The sequence below is a fragment of the Erpetoichthys calabaricus genome, chromosome 16 (assembly GCF_900747795.2).
Source record: "Erpetoichthys calabaricus chromosome 16, fErpCal1.3, whole genome shotgun sequence".
NCBI classification, from domain to species: domain Eukaryota; kingdom Metazoa; phylum Chordata; class Cladistia; order Polypteriformes; family Polypteridae; genus Erpetoichthys; species Erpetoichthys calabaricus.
Window position 1 is genome coordinate 81,998,068 of NC_041409.2, and position 21,038 is coordinate 82,019,105.

The 21,038-nt window shown below is 36.5% G+C and overlaps 1 protein-coding gene across 2 annotated transcripts in view; it reads right to left on the reverse strand.

Annotated features, from left to right (window-relative positions):
- Positions 1-21,038, reverse strand: part of ino80 (INO80 complex ATPase subunit) — a 191,659-nt gene that overhangs the window by 139,845 nt on the left and 30,776 nt on the right. For both annotated transcript variants that reach the window (XM_051919982.1, XM_028821952.2), the window contains exons 2-8: positions 14,672-14,858; positions 12,148-12,323; positions 12,007-12,074; positions 11,444-11,590; positions 7,939-8,059; positions 6,054-6,256; positions 116-169 (exon numbers count right to left, since the gene is read on the reverse strand). In XM_051919982.1, coding sequence (XP_051775942.1) covers positions 116-169; positions 6,054-6,256; positions 7,939-8,059; positions 11,444-11,590; positions 12,007-12,074; positions 12,148-12,323; positions 14,672-14,814 — 912 coding nt within the window. In that variant the 5' untranslated portion in view covers positions 14,815-14,858. The remainder of the gene's footprint in view (positions 1-115; positions 170-6,053; positions 6,257-7,938; positions 8,060-11,443; positions 11,591-12,006; positions 12,075-12,147; positions 12,324-14,671; positions 14,859-21,038) is intronic.

Consider the following 21,038-nt stretch of genomic DNA (forward strand, 5'->3'; position numbering starts at 1 on the left):
CAATATGCATTGATGTGCAAATAGCATTTTTATGAATTCTTGCTTCTTCTTTGGCAATGCTCCTAAAAAGTGAAAACTAAAATTCAGAATATTTTTAAAAAGGAAATAATAATACCTTTTTTGCATTTGTTAGAACAAGATTTCTAGCTGAAACCTTCTGCTTGAATGCCTGTTAAATGCAAAGTAAACAGAACATATAGATAGTTAATAGCATAGAAATATAATAAACTGCCACACAAGCATGAATAAGACTTCCAATGTCCTAGTAGTATATGACAAACACATATCTTACACATCAATATTGCTGCTACTTCTTTGCCTTGTCTTTGCACAAGGTCTTGTCTTGTTTGTGTTTTAATTTTAAATTTAAATTTTAATTCTGTTTTTAATTTATTATTTGCACGTCATTTTGTTACACTGTGGAACCTGAGCTTTGCAATTTCATCTATCTGTATACTTGTATATGGCTGAGATGACAATAAAGTTCACTTTGACTTTGACTTCAGTGTGCTCACAGGAGTTTCCATTCAGACAATTTGGAAAAAAATATAAGGTCACTGTTGATTTGTTACTTGTGCTCCTCATGGAAATAAAGAGCAAAATAAACATATTAAATTTGTATCACTTTGCTCATAAACCATTTGACCAAAAATGTCATTTCTGTCAGACCAGGTTATATAATTTATGTTATACAATTGACGAAGGTGAAAGGTAAGTGTTATGGCACAACTTGGACAATTTGTGTAGCTCAGTGTTTGCAGGCATAAAGAAGGCATAAAATTTATGTAAAAATGGATGGATAGATAGGAATGCGTATTTGATAAATATATATATATACATTGCATAAAAATAAATGATATATATATATCTCTCTATATATAAAATCCAACATCTGTCTGTCTGTCTGTCCGCTTTTCATAAGAGAACTACTTAACGGATTTACATCGGGTTTTTTCTATAATTTGCTTGAACATTCCACTTGATTTTGCGACTTCTCTCATTGTGCAATCTTCTTATATAATACGCTACCTTGGCTGTTCGTTTGTCTGTCCAGGATTTTAAATCACCTGTAGCTTGCAAACCGTATTGGCCTATTGACCTGAAATTTGGTACACATATACTACGTGACATCTACTATCCACTTTCAGGGTGGTGATTGACCTCCAAGGTTATTCCTCTTTTTATTTTATTTTATTGTAGAATCAACTCTCGGCAGCGGTCAGCAGGGCAGCCGTGTGGCGCATGCGTACAGGCACAATTCTGATTCCGTACCACCTTTGCCATCACTTCCACTACCTCTTCATATCTTAAATCATTCTTGAGGCAGACTGAAGACTTAAGTGCTAGCTTAAGTGAAAATTTAAGGAAAACATACTAAGTAATTGCAACACAAACACTGACTTAATCAGTTTTAACATGAAAAGATGCCAATGAACGAAAAGAAGAAGCGGGCTGCTAGGGTGAAGAAAAGAAGAGCTGCTCAGGAAGCAGCAAGCGCATCAACCTCTGAGGTAACGAATGCTAAATGTACAGAGAAAGAGGATGAAAACTAGGAATGCTCAAGTCAAGTGTATTCACTGTACATTATCATGCAGTGTGCCATTACTGGTGTAAAATAATTTGTTTGTGGTACCGATTTATCTGTGCGAATCCGAGAGACACGCAGAAGGCTGGGGGGCCTCCTCAATCATGCGCCAGCCTCGGGCGTTCCTTACCTCTGCTTAGCTAGCAAACGAGAGAAATACTTAACAGATTTAATGGGGTTTTTTTTCTATAATTTGCTTGAACATTCCGGTTGATTTTGTGACTTCTCTCTTTGCGCTAAGAATCATAGTTCACCGGCAGGAGCGACATATTTGTGCTAATCCAAGACAGAGGGTGCGGGCTGAAGGGAGGGGGAAGCATGACGTCAGCAGTAGGGAGCCGGGCAGGGCCCTCCTCACTGTCTTGTTTTTTACTACTACACGGGTAGAGCCACGGGGGACGGCTAGTATATGTATATCTTCCATAATAGAAAGCTTTTACTTGCATACGGTCTGTATAAAAATATTGTTTCTTTTTATCTTTAATTTGATTGACAATTTCATGTTAAAAAGTTTAATATAAAAAACCTGCTAATATTTGTGCAAATTGGTACGACTGTGCACAATACTCATTAACAACTTCATAACTTTTTTGCTCAAAATCATGGCATGAAATTGACTTAATATGTATATATGTATTTTGATACTTTATTCTTGTCATTTTATTTTCATTTCTTGTGTTACTGTACTGAGCACCCAAACATAAATGACTAAGTGGTCTTAGTCAGGTTCACTTCCTAAAATTAAATAAAAATATATATGCAAATAAAAAAGTTAAAAGTATATATTTGTGGATATAAGCAAAATTTAACCACAACTTTTACCAACAGTAATTTTGAATGACTTTGGCCAACCCAGCAGCACTGGCTCCAGGAAGCAATTTCTAATGTCTGCTTGTTCACTGTGGTCACAAAATAAATTACAGTAAGCCCCACAGGGACAAAGTCTTTTGCAGGCCCAACTAACAATTTAAGAACTGCCTGATTATGTCAAAAAACCCTTCCAGAAAGGAAACTGTATTAATGGACAGAATAACAAGAAAGAAGTAGGCAGCATTGACAGAGCAAAGGTGGCAACAACACAAAGATAAAACATGGCACTGGAAAAGAATGGGCCTAGATGCAGGAACATTACAATGGAAGCATTCAAGAATTTTCTGTGTAGAAATCTTGGCCAAATTGTTTTTGCCATGCCATATGCATATCACTATGTAGAGACATGCACCGTGTCTTATTGTGTGCCTAAGAATTAGTTACGAACGTTTTGAAATCACTTTAGTGTTTTTGTCCGGTGCCTCCTGAATCATGGGTATGAGAAAACCTCCACATTTATATGTATTATTTGACATATCTTGATGTGTAGATATGTAAGAAATCCAGCTAGACCAACAAAAAACCTTCATTTTTAGGTCATTTTTTGACTATATTTTGTGCAGGAAATTACACCTGTATGAGAAAAGTAAACCAATAGGCGACTTTAGCAAAAATAATTAGAAGGACTTGCACTTGTGCATGCCACATCATCCAACTCTAGGAGTTCACTCCCTAATGGGATAAGAGTGGTCAAAGTTATTTCTTTTCACAAAATTAAAAAAAAAATGATGATCAGTAATAAAGGCATGTGAAGTGCCGTTTGATGCTATTTCAAAGTTGATGGTCATGAATATGATATTTTTGATATTTGATTCTTTACCGGTGGTATTAGCCCTTCTAAGAGCCACTCCCACATGGTCAAAATGACAAATTTCATACATAAGCATGAAGGTTATTGTTTTGGACCACTAGTTTCCAAAGTCAGTCCTGAAGACCCACTATGGCTGCAGGTTTTTGTCCCAACCAACTTCTGTTTTTCATTGGACTCTTAGCTTAATTAAGTGAGCTATTATTTCCCAGTTTCTGTATTTTGGGGTCATTGTAGAAATTACAAAACTAAATTTGGTAAATTGTTATTAAAAAGTACTAAGCAGTTATATGGAGATAACAAAGATTGTTTTTGACTTTTTGACAATATTTTCGTTCCAACTTTCATTCTGCTTTTCCAGGTGTTCTGCTATTTAATCAATTATTTACTATTTAGTGGTTCTGGCTGTGACTTAGTTTCAGCTTTTCATTATTCAGTGTTGTTTGCTCGGATGACTGCTCTGCTTGTTTTCAATTGTCATTAATGGGATACACAGAAAAAGGGTAAAATAATAGGAAAACAACAAAAGAGTGTTAAGCATTTGTAGCTATAGCAAAAATAGAAATACTTCCCAATGTCTGATAAATGTAAAAAGCATACTTCTGGGCTTTTGTGAAAGCAGAATAAGAGAAGACAGAAAAATAACAGCCAATTAACTTGGGTCAATTATTACCACTGGTTATGAATCTGGTTGGAACAAAAACCTGCAGATACGGTGGGCTCTCAGGATTGAGGATGGGAGACACTGTTTTAGACTGTTTCTAGGTCAATGATTACAAATATGATGTTATTTTTGATCCTTTACTAAGGACCTAGCTCTTTATGGACCTCTACTGAAAGGGTGAAAAATGACACAGAGATTAACAAAGTATATATATAAAAAAAATATTAAAATTCATAATACTTAGACTTTAAAGATTTACATTGAACAGCACATTTGAACATTTTAAATATTTTACGCAAAAATTCTTGTTTATTATGTACTTCTACCTCATGAAGTAAATAGTTACATTTTTTATGAATACTGTAAATTACGGTGACTTATGCTAATTCAGACTTTTTCTTGTTATTTATCATAGTATTAATTTCTCATTCTGCAAAGAAAATAACTGGAGGAACATATACCAGAAAAAAGTCAACAAGCTTCTCCTAGGAAAACAGCAAAAAAAAAAAAAAAACTCACATAAATCTATGTTCGGAATTTAGTATACAATAAAGTTTCCCTCAGCTCCTATAACACTCCTGCAACCCTAACTTGTTGAGCCCCGACAGAGAGCCCACCAGGATAGATATTTGGTATTACTTTCAGGTTTACAGTGGGGGGTGCCTTTACAGAACTACATTTCCCAATAAAACTTCACTTTGAAACTAAATTTTAAGGATTAAGTTTACATTCAAGGAAATGTAGTACTGAATCAAAGACAAGCAGTTAATACCATTTTTGTAAACAGAAGACAGGTTATACTAAACAGTATATTGAGGATCACTGCTCTAGGATTAGTCATTCACACTTAAATGCTGATGACAGAAATGCAACAAATGCATATATTTTATTTCTATGAGCTATTTGTGCAGATGCAAATTTGAACCGAAAAATCTGCATGGCTTTGAAAATAGCAATAGAAAGCTTTGTGGCATTCTGTAAGATCAAATATCAGACCAGATATACAACATTTACATTACATGGTTTTGTTTAAACCCAATGCATGCATAACACTAACAGTTTAGTGTAAATAACCACATTTAAAATTATGGACTTGGCATGCAGGATTCACTAACATAAAATCAAAAAAGGGTTATGGCTATGAAGTGATACAAAAACAGAATAATAAATTTACCAGGTGTATTACTAGGGGATCCATTAAGGTCACGTGCAAGATCAAGTAAGAAGGATCATGATAGAAAGCAAGTTCTGTTCAGCTTGAACTTAATGCATTAACACAATAGTCATTTCCAAGCTAAACAGTTAATAACACTGGTGCAGTGTGAACAGTAGAAAGGGGTACATCCTTGCTCCCAAAATTCATTAACAACAGACACACTAATAATAAAAAAAATTATGAAAAAATTGGGGCGGCATGGTGGCGCAGTGGGTAGCGCTGCTGCTTCGCAGTTGGGAGACCTGGGGACCTGGGTTCGCTTCCCGAGTCCTCCCTGCGTGGAGTTTGCATGTTCTCCCCATGTCTGCGTGGGTTTCCTCCGGGCGCTCCGGTTTCCTCCCACAGTCCACAGACATGCAGGTTAGGTGGATTGGCAATTCTAAATTGGCCCTAGTGTGTGCTTGGTGTGTGGGTGTGTTTGTGTGTGTCCTGTGGTGGGCTGGCACCCTGCCCGGGATTGGTTCCCTGCCTTGTGCCCTGTGTTAGCTGGGATTGGCTCCAGCAGACCCCCGTGACCCTGTGTTCGGATTCAGCGGGTTGGAAAATGGATGGATGGATGGATGGATGAAAAAATTGTTTCAAAAGGATGCAAAAAAAAAAAAGAAAAATCCGGATGCAAGTATGAAAAAGTGCACTATAACTAAGGTCTATATAAATTTAAGCGTTGGTTTACACTGGATTGAAAATAAGACAAATTTAGATACATTTACATGAATATCTTTGTTTGTGTTGTTGCTTTCATTCTTTGAAAACTACCCACTTTATATTTATTTATATCATTCATTTTTAAATGTACTTTGGTATATAACCCATCTAAACAAAACCTGAAAGGATGTATTAAGAATTCATTTCCACAACTTCCCAGTAGTAAAATAAACATATTTTCCTTTTTTACTAAGCAAACACTTACCTTCGGATTTTCTTTTTTGGCAATAGTTAGCCAGACTTTCTTTCTCCTTGCCATTAGCTGTTCAATTGTTAAGTGTTTCTTTTTAGACACAGGAGTCGGACTATCTTGGGAAAACTTTGCAAATATTTTTGTTGGATACTGCCATCCTTCAGCAGCATAGTCTTCATCACGTTTCTTTTTCTTTTTCACTTTCTTTAATTTTGCTGAAATAGAAGCAACTTGTGTTAGTGATCAATAACACTGAAATAAAGAAATCCTGAAGTCAGATGAAAATGTCATTATAAAAGTTCAGTATAATCAATTGTATGTGAGTTATTGTAGGTGAAGATTGAGGAACACTGAGAGTAACTATACAAACACCAGAAACAAAGCAGGACTCTAATTACAGTCAGGGTCCCTGACTGACCAACATCCAGTGTCCACTCCTGCTCAAACATGGCCTTTTTTGATAATGTCATTGCCTGCTTTACCTTATACTGGTCTTGAAAACTAGGTAGGTTGACCTGTTATTTCTCCTGTTTTTGTATCTTTTTGCTCTTCTACATAAAATGTCCATTCTTGTTCAAACATGGCCTTTTTGATAACACTTTTGCCTGCTTCACCTTATACTGGCCTGGACCAAGTGATATATTGACCTTTTTCTCTCCTGTTTTAGTATCCTCTTGCTGCACAGCATATGTTTACCAGTTTATCCTAAATAATATCTGTAGTGAATTTCATCTCTGCATTTTGATATTACTATAGGTTCAAATACTCAATCAAAGGGAAGAGATTACATTCGAGAGCAGATATTTTTCCTTCTCTCTTCTGGCCAATCTGTACCTCAGAAGACTGCTAACGCTATAGACATCACTTCTGGTTAGTGATAAGTAAAACATTCATGCAAAAAAAATCAACAAATGTTTTACCACAAGAGAAATCTGTGCTATTAGCACATATATTTTTATCTTATCTACAGTCATCCTCTCCATGTGCAAAAGCATGGCAAAACGTACCCGGGTGCAGAGTGCAAAAAGTGAGCCACAGCTAAAATGCACTCCCCCAGGTTTGTGACTGTTACTGAGCCTCTGGAAGGATCCTGGTTTGGATCAGCTTATGGAGTTGGGGAAGGTGAACACAGAAGTGTTACCTCTGACCTCTTATGTGCTTTGAAAGGTGGGACTGGAAGCATGAATGTACAGGCAGGCAATGTAGAAGGCAGATGAGAGCTATAGAAAATCTAAGCAGCATTGGAGGGCAGCCAAGAAAGGACACAACGGTTTCGGCTGTAGAATAACCCTAAGGGAGTAACATTCCTTGCTTTCCTCCCAAAGAAAACTTCAGAAACTGCCAAAAGCCTAACTTTAGTTGTTTCTGTGTGTCTCATTTTTGAAATTGGATGCAAATTGAGTTTTCTACTGTCAATTTAACTGTTTCACTCATCACCTGTTATTGTACTATACTGCTCCAGAAAACCATAGCCATTATTTTCTTCTACAATAAAATATTTTTAATTTTTGATATAGGGACTGTGAGATACAACTTCAGCTTTTGAGTCGAATGGAAAGAAGCATCTTAAGGAAAACTGCAGATTTTTTTTTTTTAAGCTCTGCAGCACTCTCATGAATATTTCTGGAGACATGACAAGAACATTGGTGCCTAAGCCTGGAAAAAGAGCATGATCTCATTCAAAGCCCACCACTTAAGGACACATTTTCACTTTAGTTTAGGGCCACTAACTAGTGGCTTATGCTTCAAACTAATGGAAGAACCTTCCCTGACTTACAGTCAGTCCATATTCTGGACCTTCTTTGAACTCTAACAGAGGTTGGTGCTAGATCCTCAGACTGATTCAAGAAGCAATCTGCATTTTAGGCATTTGAATTATGTAAGAACTTTAACTCACCTTTTAATTTCTTCTCCTCCTTAATTTTCTTTTTCCTGGGCCCCAGTAAGTGGCGTTGTTGTTCATAGAAAGGATCATGAGTGGAGAGAACACCAACACTGTAGTACTGATACTGCTGTAACTGTAAAAGAAAGGACAGCTCAATAAAAATCCATAACCACTTACAAACAAGTTTTTCATATAAGGTTTAATTACTGAAAGATCCAGCATTCTTGTTTCAGTTTCTGTGTTCAACTGTTGTTCATGTAGTGTCTATCCTGTTCAAAGATACCGGGGTATGCTTCAGCCCCTATGAAGTCTGAATTGCATTGAGTGGGTTTAAGAATTGTATGTTTGGGTTAGCAACTTCCAGCATGATTAATCTACACTATTCAGACTGATAGTTAAATTATTTCCAAGTGAACACATATGCATAAGACAAAAGCTATCTCAGTTGGTCACAAGACAAAAATGGCATGTTTATGTGCTAAAAACCTCCTTCTCCTACTGAGTCTTTGGATACAAGACATTTGTTGAATTCATATCTACTATAAATGTATCTATAAAAAGAATCTCAGTAAATTATAACCCTGACTGCTATGGGAATTATAAATGAGCATACCAGTCTAAAGCGCTATACTGTACATGTTATGCTAAGATGTTAAAACTTAAATTGATTTCTGGATCAGAGTCAATGGAAGGTTTCAAAAGGAAAGTATATTTGTGCCCCAATGGAATTGTTACAGTTTTCCAATACACGTGTAATAAAATACAACACCATAAATAAAATGCTTTTATTTTAGCAATCAATGCCAGACATGTAATTCATATGCCGATTATGTCCCAGCTTAACCTTTTCTAGACCAACGAAACCAAAAGGAATTGTAATTATTATTATAAATTACATGGAACATGGTAAAGGAATAAACAGAAATACTAAAAATACAAAGAAAGAGAAGCATTTTCAATAGGAGACAATTTACAATATATTACATCTAAGAGTATATTATTAGATTTCTCCTGTATCCCAAAGATGTGATTGTCATATTAATTGGTTACTTTAATCTTGCCTCATGTAAGTGTGAGCATGTGCCCTTATCAGGATTGATTCCTGATGCTACCAGAATAAGCTCTTGCTTTCATCAACTCTAAATTAGACTAGAAAGGAATTTGTGGAGGGATGGAAGGGTGTAGGGCGGCACGATGGTGCAGTGTCAGTGTTGCTGCCTCGCAGTAAGGAGACTAGGGTTTGAATCCCGGGTCCTCCCTGACTGGAGTCTGCATGTTCTCCCCATATCTGTGTGGGTCTCCTCTGGATTCCTCCCATAGTCCAAAGACATGCAGGTTAGGTTAGGATACTAAGTTGACCCTAATGTGTGGTTGGGGTGTGTGTGTTCGCCCTGTAATGGCGTGGCATCCTGTCCAGGGTTTCTTCCTGCCTTGCACCCTATAGTAGCCGTAAAAGGTTCCAGCACTCTCAGTGACCCTGTTCAGGGCTGTGCTGGTTAACAAATGACTGAATTGGATATGTGTACATAACTGTACTGATGATTTGTTTTATAAATAATTCTTTATAAAGTTTTTGCAAAACATAAATAAATAAATAAAACAGGGATTTACTCTGAAGACAGAATTTTCAAACAAAACATTATCTGAAGTCTTATGTCTTGTTCAGAATGCGTAATTATTGAACTATTTTTGGTAAATAAAGAAGTTACTTGTGATGAATCATAGCAAACACAAACTACTGAACAGAAAGAAAGTCAAGTTGCAGATGATAAGCATATCAAAAAGATGAATCAGTATAATGAAACTAGTACACTGAGGTACTGTATGAGGTATAATAATTTCTTTATCGGGCTCAGACATGTGCAAGTGGCTTCAAGTTCAAAAGGCACAAAAATCACAGAATGTTGCCAAGAAATATGGAAAAAACTATTATATATTAAGTAAATAAATTAAACACATTATCTTGCATTAAGGAATCAGAAACATAGTATCTCAGTACTACATAACTCAATAAGCCTAGATCACTTGATTAATTCGTAAACAGAGTTTCATCTGCTCTAACTCAAGAAGACAGGTTTGAAAAATTAAAGTACACTAGCTGTTTTACCAAGCTTTAGCCAAAAAAGTGATAAAATTTACATTACATGCATAAAATAAGTAAAAAGCAGATATGACTCTTCTGACATTCTCATCATGGCAGTAAAGACATGTATTTTTTTATTATTATTTAATATCTAGTGCTTCTGTGCTTAGTGAGCCCTTGTGAAATTTTACTGTGAAATTAAGTATAAGAGATATAGAAGAAAAAAAAATTGCAGAAAAGAACAATTATCTCAACTGTTCATTAATAATATTGAAATGTTACAGAGTGTGTAGAATGCATTACAGTGGTAACATACAATTTGGTCATTGATTGAGCTCTGAGGCTAAGGATCTGTGCTGGTATCCGGAAGGTTGACGGTTCAAAATCCCATTACTGTTAAAAGAGATCCTGCTCTGCTGGGCCCTTGAGCAAGGTTCTTAACCTGAAGTTGCTCCCGGGGCGCTGTACAATACTAAGACTCTGCGCTCTAACCACAAATTCTTTCTATTTGTATGCGACAACTAACAAATTCCTAATATAAGAAATTATGTAAGGCCTCTCTCATCTCTACAGATTTTGTTACACGAGCTGAAGCATGGATCTCACCACAAAAAGGTCACTTGCTCACCTATTATTTGCCATAGAATAAAAATCAAATAAGACCTTTTTTCTTTGTCATAAAATTAGCTTTTTGAAAAGAGGAAACAGATTTTTGAACCATTACAGATCTATTGAGTGTCAATCATAAAAATCCTATTTGTTTTCAACACACTTAAAAACATTTAAAAATTCCCAATAATAATTGTGGCCAGAATAAACACCTGAAATTAGCAGAAGTTTTTTTAGGCAATTGTTTCCGATTCTTCTGAAGTAAAATCATGCTGATATCATGTTGTATTCTGGAGATATTCAGGTTAAAAGGTGCAAAGGTCCAGCAAAAATAGCAACTTTTAGTGAGGTTTTCTCCACTTTTCTTTATTTTTCTAAATATTTATACATAGAAAATGTAAAATGTTATTAGCCTATACTCTACATTAGATTATACTGGAAATAACTGCAAAAGTTTGGTAAAAATAGGTGCAGTGGCCTTCGCATGATGATTTAAATTTGACATATATAGGTAATATGTCCTTCCTCAGAACATTTTACATATACATTTACCTAAGTTATTTTTAAAAATGGCTAAATGCTTACTTTTTTTAAATTGTAATATTTTACATAAATTTTATTATTACCTTCCTTTCAAGCAGGTGTCTTGACATCCTGAATAGCAAAAAAATAATCCCAAAGATCTACAGGAACTGAGATTAATAAAATTCTTGCAGTAGAAGGCAACATGTACTTACCTTTACCTGTTTACTTGTACTAAAATTATTTTTCCAACCAGGTATATTAGCAATGTTTCAAAAAATGGGGATTTCTTAGGCTATTTACCTCTTTGTCAAGACTGAACTTGTTCTGATGCAGCTTTTTGAATTTGTGCAACCTAAGCATATCCTGCAACTCTTCCTTGGATAAAGTGAACTCCTCATCATCTGTATCAGAGTCAGTATCAGTTGTGTCATCACTCAATAAAATACCCTTAAACACAAAAATAAACAGAAAAATAATAACAGCAACTTATTGGTTACATTTAAAAATCTAAGAAAATCCAATTAAACCACAGTAAATGTGTTTGCAAGATCCCACATAAAGATATGGCACAATATATTTTAGGACAGAAGGCCTTGTGTAACTTAAAGAAAGAGCTTCAGAATGAGTGTCATTGGGGTTGCAAGTAAGGGCAAAAAGAGCAAAAGAGGAGTGAAGGTGTAAGGAGCAGTAAGGAAAATATAGAATGTTTTACTGTTGGTATGGTGTTCATGTGGCCTATCTGATGATTTGTAATATAAAACAAATTTTAAACACTATAACTGCAAAAGAATACATTTTGTAATGTTATATTTCATGCTAATTTCCTGAAAACACTTGTAAATTAAATTAACTTAAAATTGTACCTTCAGCCATTTTCTTGTTTTCTTTAACTTTGAAAAGTTGTATAAACTTCCTTTATCTATTTTGTGATCTATAGAAAGAAAAAAAATTGTTTAATTATTTTTTACAAAGAAACTTTGAGATAACCATCATTAAATTATCACCTTGTATGAGAGCTCCATTGAGCGAATTTGATTCTGGCATAGTTTGTGATTCCCCGGTTCTACAGGACTGATCTTCATCTTGTCCTAATGTTTTCTCTTTCACCAGCAGTAAAGAAGAGCAGGATTCTGAGTTCACCAAGGAGGAGTCATGTTCTAAACCATCGTCACTGTCTTCACTAAAAAGCCAACATATATTTCATTAGTGCTCAGGTTAATACAAGACCAAACCAAAGTTTCTATGAATGTACACGTTTATTTTACAGACGTTACTATTTTCTATTATGCATTGCCCAATTACAAAGTAAATTAGCAATAATGCATTCAACTGTGCTGCAGTTCTGCTTGGCTGCTTTGTGAAAACTGATTAAGAAATGCAGTGATGCAATATGGCTGACTATTGTGAAAGATCAAGGAGTAGTAAAGGTGTTGTAGTCTTTGTTGGCACTGTGATGAAGCTAGAAGTTGAATATCAATACTAATAAAATTCTTTCTGTTATTTTCAGATCATTTTATTATTACTGCATCCAAAAATAAACTTTGTAGAATAAAATACCTCAAAAATCTAAAATAGAAAATACTGTGTGGATGTATGCATGCTTGTAGGTATTTTTTTTTTTTTTTTTCAATATTTACTCTATCAATGGTATCATATATAATGTTTTTCAAGTTTTAAAATTTAAGTCAGGAAATGATTCCAGTGCACATTATTAAAATAATAAATAACTTACTAATAATAATGATAAATAAGTTACTGCAGTTACTGGCCTGTACGCATCACAAATGTTCTAATGTTCTATTCTCATGTCCGACTGGTGGCCAATGGTAACATGACCAGCCTGCCAGATATCAGGAGAAAAACGCTAGTGAAAAGCTGGAACATGGCTGCAGAGGAAGGGTTGTGGTCCTCTTGCATGGGTTTGGGCTAACAATCCCAACCCACAAAAACTGTGTTGTTTCAAAACCAAATTACATAAGAAATTAGGCAAATACCTGATTTACATATCAAAAGCAGACAAACATTTCAAACCTAGCAACATGGAACATATAAAGTCTACTTATAATATTAGCATTCAAATACCTAAAAACTCGAGCAGAAAAACACCACATGTGTGCAAAGGAAAGAAGCCATTGTACATTAGGGGTGAGCTGGTGTGTGAAGTAGACCACCTAAAACAGAGATGGAAAATCCAGCATCTTTGGTACAGTATTTGACATAAGGAGTGATCAAGGAATTAGTGAGGGAGCTCACCACTGTTAATAAGAAAATCTGTGGCCTGAAAGTGAAAGGGAGGATGTTTAATATCGGCCAACGTGCACTAGCCAAAGACACACACAATGAATATAAAGATATATTGTTGCCTTTCTAGTCATGGCCTTAAATTCATCTCAGGAGACTTCAATGCAAAGATTGTACAGGAGAGGTCTTCGAGTAAACCATCAGAAAGCACAGCTTCCATTATGAAACAAAAAAACAATTGGTGTGCTTTGCCACAACCAAGGTCCTGACCATTACGCAGCATCTGCTTTCCTCATGAATCAAATGCATTATATGACACTGTACTCTAATACTAGAGTGGGTAATGCATAGTTCACATATTGCCGACATGAGAAGCTGCAGGGTGCCAATTACAACAATAATAAGTTTATGGAGAGGAAAAATATAGGCAATGGATACTGATGGAGTAGTTAACTCAGAGAAGTGAAAGAATACAAATATAGCTGGCAGCCAGAAACAGGATGAAAGACTGGTTGAAAATTATCAAAAGAGAATTATAGGACAGACAGAAGGGACACAGTAATACAACAAAAGTGGCAGAGTCTAAAAAAGGACAGTAAAGATGTTAGACAAGGTCGTGTTTGATTTAAAAACCAAGCAGAAAAAGTACAATTGGTTTGATGAAAACTATTTGAGAGTAATAGGGCAACGATGGCTGGACTGAAAATAATCAAGAGAAGAACATGAACAACAGTAGCGAAATCTGTAAGGAAATGAGAGGCTGAAAAAATCTGTTTTGCACTTGGAACAGAGTGTGGAGAAAGAAGACTACTGAGGAAACAAATGACATGGTACAAAGGAAACAAGTGTGACAAATGCAAAAACAGCACAGATCAAACACTTCCATCCAAGAATAAATTTCTGTAACACCAAAGGAGGTGGGCTGTTAGAAGGAAGTTAGGAAATCCTAAACTAATATGGTAGTACTTTGTGGCACTCTTTAAGTTGGAGGGCAGTGATAAAGAAGAGAAATGGGCGAGGATCATTCCTCGATCTTTTAACTAAAATTCAGCCCACAAATAGAATAAATCATATCATGGAGTAGAAAATATTCATACTATCAAACTGCAATCAGTCCAGTTTTATTTTATACAGCACCATTCTACAGCCCAGCATTACCAAGCACACAAAGACAATTTCAAATAATTAGACCAAAATGTTCAAAGCAAGCCAAGGCCGATGTTCACCAAAAAATATAATTATATAAATAAATAAATATTGCAGATGAAACCTTATTTTCTAGTATACCTTGAAGCATTTTTATTGAAGAAAGCAGCAGTCTGTCGCAAGAAAGCGTCAAGTTTTAAGGCGCGTTCCAGATACTGCATATGAAGAGGTCTAGCCAGTTCAGTATAGCCACCATCTTCAGCTTCATCAAGCTCTGAGGCCATAGGAGGCTCCTCTCAAACCCAATCGTGGGCTTTGAATTTCACAGCTGGAAGAAAAAGATGACAAAATAATTACTCTTACAATGTTTGAAAGTTTTTTTTAATCAAAACAAAAATGTTTAAATAAAATTTAAAGATACCTTCTTATCAATATAATATTAGTAACAGTAAATTCCAAATATAAATAAAGTATTCTTTAAACTAAAGAGGGTCTTACTGCTAACTTTGGTCAAAACATAACATTTACTTGAAAGCTTCATGTAATCAGTGAGTACAAATAACTGTGGTTAACTCTGTGTGACACAATACTGGCATAAAAAGAGACAACTCTGCCAATGAGCCGAGAGATGAGGTCTGAGAATACGGCATGCATAAAAATAGTTTAGAAAATGTTTAAAGAATCAAGAATTTTCTAAATGAGCCAAACCTGAAAGTAAAATTATTTCATTTTGGAAAGCAATTGGCAGGGTGGTCTAGTGATACGGTGCTCAAACTAGACTCATATTGGATTCCTGCAAATATTCAGATCAACAAGTTGAAGCATGAGAGCACAAAGCTGAAGTTAAATAACTTGAAACACAGAGCCCAGCAGTTTCCCAGACATAGCAGCATTCTGATAAATGTGTCTGGTTTTCTTATGTGTAAAAAATAACTAACATCACAACAGCTAATAGAGTGATATACAGTACTCGTGTTGCTTGAGGGTCCTAGTCTTAAGACACTCAGGTCATTTTTTTCCATAGGAGTTTGTTAAGTAGTTGTAAAATATTTACAATTTGAATTCATTCTGATTGGCTGTTAACTGAAGGGGATAGCACATGGTGCTCTTAGGAAGCAGGAGAACAGCAGTGAAATTGTGAGGGGACAGTGACAATGTGTACAAGTGCTTCTTCTCAGTTTCTGTTCTATAGTGATAGTGATACGCATGTTTCAAGTGCACCTTGGTGGTCCGAGTATAATGCATCACCTATTTTAATAACCAATCCAAAAATTTCTTTTACACAAACACAGTATTGGGGACATTCTTCACACCTTTTGAAATCTCTCCTTCCTTATAAACAATATTTTGGTAAGGAAAATGACCAGGTATTCTAATATTTGTGAATTAGGAAATACAAATAAATATCTGGAATGGTTAACTAATGTAAGTACGGGGAGAAAAGTACTAAGTAACCAAACAAATCACGAAATCTGACGGAATTTCAATTATTTAAATATGGAAGCAACTGTTTTCATTCATCCATCAATTCATTTTCTAACCCACTGTTCAAAGCAGTGAACATCCTGGGAGCAATAAAGAAAAGGCAATAACCAGTCCATTACAAGGCACACTCACTCACACTCCACTAACACATTCTCTGTTTTAGCTTAGATTAAAAAACTAATAATAATAAAAACAGATGCAATGTGTTGTTAGGTTTTTAGGCAAGGAGGTCCCCTACTGATTAAGGTGCTGGACTAAAATGTATATAATATAAAGTGCAATATAAATAAAATTTATTATTATTTATTATTATTATAGTCCTGATAAAAAAGAAAGAAACACACAGGCTACATTTTAAGATCTACAAAAATTGGGATTAGTGTATATGTTCCCATTTGGAACCTGTTGTCCCACTGTCCCAAACTAGGTGTCTCAGGGATTAGCCATCTGACGTCACACAAATAATCTTGAGCTGCACCATTCTATTTTTAAGCGAATGGCAATGAAGAAGACACAGATGTCAAAGATGTCCAAGGAAAAAAAAAATCTCACAATAATCATCTCATATAATCAACATGTCACTTATCCAGCCCTTACCTTTGAATGATTTTTTGAACTAAAGACCCAGCTCTCCCCCTCATTCACTGGTCAATAGTGCTGTCTTCAATTCAAAAAGTGACTTCCTTCAAGCTGTCTGTTTTGGATGTGCACCGATTATTCCAGAAGTAGCAATTTAACAGCATTTTGGCAAAAGACCATGCGTTTTGGACATTTTGAGAATACTGGCTAACTGACACGTGGGTTTATGCAACATGAGTAATGTGGTATTTTTTTTTTCTCTTTCTTCCATGTACATTTTTCAAATTGTTTGGAATTGCACGGCATTGGTCACTGTTGGCTTGTATTATATCAGAAACTTTTTTTTTCTCCCTTCTACATGAAAACACTAGATTATTTTTTTTTCTCAGTTACCACTACAAAGTACATAGGGCAACTAATATACTGTATAAACAAAAAAACACAATTTCTGGGTATAGTATTCCTTTGTTTAGCTCATTTCTCCACTGATCACTAATTCTTGGTGCCAGGAATGAAGGACAGGCATTCTACCCAGGACAAAGGAAGGATTCATACCCGGCCAGGAGGTCATAATGGGAGGACCAAGCAAACTGGCTTAACAGGAGCTGGTAATTCCCCCACACGACAGATGGCAGTGTTCCTCAGAGCTGAATCCAATTAGGACAACCGCAGGGTGGCATGAGAGCTGGAGTCTGAAAATGCAGCCTTGTCAGGGTCTTTGAGGACAGTTAGAGAGTGCAGCTAGGAGAGGACTGCTCTGGTTTCCAGACAAACCCGAAGTGCTCCACACAACATGGACAGGACACCAGAAGCCGTTCCCAGATCAACTTTAACAGAGAGCCCGCCACCTCACTTAAATGAGTCATTAGGCAGTCGGCAACACTCACTTAGAGGTGGAAGAAGAATTGCGTGTAGTGTATTTTACTGGTGTTCAGATAAAGAAGGTGTTACTTTCATCAAATAAAATCCTTTATTTGAACCTGGAACTGTGTTGAGTATTACTAGGTCTGGGGTTTGGGGCTCAGTGGTGCCTTCATGTGGTTTCAGCATACTGTGAGTCATAATCAAAGTTAAAGGTCTCTCCCAGCATGGTCGTCATCCTTTTCTGTGATGTATTTTTTATTTAACCAAAAGTCTGTTCATTATGACAAGGACTGCGTTTGACATGCAACTCCGTAATACCAATAAAAGTCCAGTTGACTGAATGTATTGTTCTTTTCTATTTGTGTCGTTCATGGTTCTGCTTGCTATTTTAATTGTTTCTAGCTAGCTTACTTTTCAAGCATTAAGTTCTATCTGATAATCTTACCTGAAACTTATATTAGAATGTCCATGCAAATGCACACAGTTGGTGATGGTTTAATATATCTTAATAGGATTTGTTATCTCTCCAAACATGCCTTCTTTGCACCTGGCTTTCTCCAATCCAATAAAACTCATCAAGTGCACATGTGCCTAATTATTTCAGCTCAGTAATTTTCTTGTTTGCTTAATGTTCAAAGTTCCCACCCACTAAAGCTCACCATACAGCTTGTTTAAAACAACTCCCTTCCATTGCAGAATATAATCATACCTGAGCACAGCTCCAGAATTTCCTTTAGGCACACTTAACCTTTACCGTGTTCATAGTTTCTACACCTTCACCCACATTAAATGCATCAATTAAACAGCAGGGAATGGTGACTCTGAGGCTAGGGATTTGCACTGGCAATCGGAAGGTTGCCGGTTCAAATCTCGTGAATGCCAAAAGTGACTCTACTTCTTTAGGCCCTTGACCTGCAATTGCTCCGTCCTGAGTATTAATTAATATTAATACTTAATATTAATTAAGTATTAATCTGCATCCAGCCCTGCATGTAGGCCCTGCAACCTGCAGGGAAAAACCTGGGGGTTGGTGGCAGAATTGGCACTCCAGCCACCATAAAAAACCTCATACTGTTCCACTTCATCTGAAGTAGTGTGGTGCTGAGGTGTCACCCATTGCATGGCTGCACTCGGGTCCTAATCTGGGATCCTGAGTTGGTTTGTCATGTGGTGGGTGCGCAATGCGCTGTATCAGCGTGTGCTCCTAACCTCTCTCTCTTAAACAGTAGAACTTCCCAACTTTATCCAAATTAATTTATTACCAGTATAAAGTGAAATTTACTGTATAAACATGATGCACTCGTCTGAGAAACTACAATAAAGCATTCAAGCTAAAAAAAAAAAAAAATCCTAAAATGACCAGCAATATATTATAAGAGAACTATCAACTTACTGTATAGAAGTTGTTTTATAGTATTTATGTATATGCCTGCATTATTTGCTTATTTATATTATTGGTCCAGGTTATTGCTTATTTTTTTAACTTTACAATATACAAAAAAGTTATCTTTTTGAAATTTGATTGACTTACAATCTTACCTTTTTCTTTGTTACATACTGTATAATATTATTGCCTAATCTTATTTATGTTTTATATATTAACTTCCTTTTTATTCCATCTTGTAAAGCACTTTGAGCTACATTGTTTGTATGAAAATGTGCTATATAAATACATGTTGTTGTTGTTGAAGTGTTGTGTTGTGATATGTTGCATATAAATTGATAAATATTTTGTATGTCATTATATGACATGACATTTTGCTTGACTTCTGATGGCATCCATAACGGCTAAAATGGTATAACACCCTAGTACTATGTCTTTATTTATAAAATTAGCATTTTACTTGTTATAATGTTTAAAGAGCAAGGAAAATGGACAAACCATTTTTTCTCTACACTCAAAGCTGGTTTTTATGGCTGAGTTTGCTGGTGCCCTTTGACGGAGAGGGCTAGATCTATTGCATAATGACTTGCATTTCCTTTCTTGGTTGGTTGTTTGGAGGACACTGAAAAGAAGCAAAAGTATTTGAGATGTGGGGGGCACTGTGTCTGAGCCATACCATTGGCCAAGGAATGTGTGTGTGTTTGTCAGGAGCTACAGAAGGACAATAAAGTGAGAGACTTGAAAAAGCATAGTCTCTCTCTCTCTCTGCCATGTTGCATCCTGACAAACGCAGACCAGAAGATGACCTGAAGAAAGCAGGCTGGCTGGGACTGTGCAGAAGATGAGCTGACCAGGAAGAATCAAAAGAAACTATAAGTTATTGTGCCACCTGAAATTACAAATTTAGCATTATCAGGATGTATGGTCTTGGTTTACAAAGCCAGATTCTATTTGCTTGTATTATAATTCTTTGCATTTATATAGCGCTTTCTCATTACTCAAAGCGCTCAGCAATTGTAGGTTAAGGGCCTTGCTTAAGGGCCCAACAGAGCAGAGTCCCTACTGGCATTTATGGGATTCGAACCAGCAACCTTCCGATTGCCAGCGCAAATCTATAATGCATAGTTAAAAATGTAGTTTCTCCTCCTGCCTGTTCTTTAACTCTGTCTAGTTGACCAAGGTGAAAGATAAAGAAAGAAGGGGAAAGAAGTGCTGAACTGAAGTAGTTTATCTGACCACAGAGTGACTTTTGTTAAGTCTACACAATAAAGAAAATAAAACAGGAAAATAGGGTCAACATATGACGCTACACTACCCAACAAGTAATAACACAGATTGCTTAAATAATTTGCTATTTTAAGAATTTGTTAACACAGATTTGAACCACTTGTCAGATTTCACAGAGCTTGATTTGCTGAACAGAAATAGACATTTGGCACTATAAATTGCCTTCATAAAGAACAAACACATTAAGGAAGCAAGTAATTCACCACAGTACATCATTTTCAGAGATGCGCAATCCAATTCAGGGTTGCAGTGGATAGGGACCCATCACTTGGCCCAAGTCGGAAATAACCCTGAATGGGAGGGCGGCACGGTGGCGCAGTGGGTAGCGCTGCTGCCTCGCAGTTGGGAGACCTGGGTTCGCTTCCCGGGTCCTCCTTGCGTGGAGTTTGCATGTTCTCCCCGTGTCTGCGTGGGTTTCCTCCGGGCGCTCCGGTTTCCTCCCACAGTCCAAAGACATGCTGGTTAGGTGGATTGGCGATTCTAAATTGGCCCTAGTGTGTGCTTGGTGTGTGGGTGTGTTTGTGTGTGTCCTGCGGTGGGTTGGCACCCTGCCCGGGATTGGTTCCTGCCTTGTGCCCTGTGTTGGCTGGGATTGGCTCCAGCAGACCCCCGTGACCCTGTGTTCGGATTCAGCGGGTTGGAAAATGGATGGATGGATGGATGGATGGGATACCAGTCCATCATAAATCCACTCATACATTACACAGAGCCAGTTTACAACTTCCAATTAAAGAAACGCTTACATCTCTGGGATGTGGGAGAAAGACTCGTGTACTTCCATGGACGACGAACAAAACTCCATAAAGACAGCCATCGAGTGCCTTATTTAAACCCAGCACAGTGAATAAGTGAAGCAACGGGGTTATCCTCTGCACTTCTAAGTCATGTAATAAGTTTCATTTGGACTAT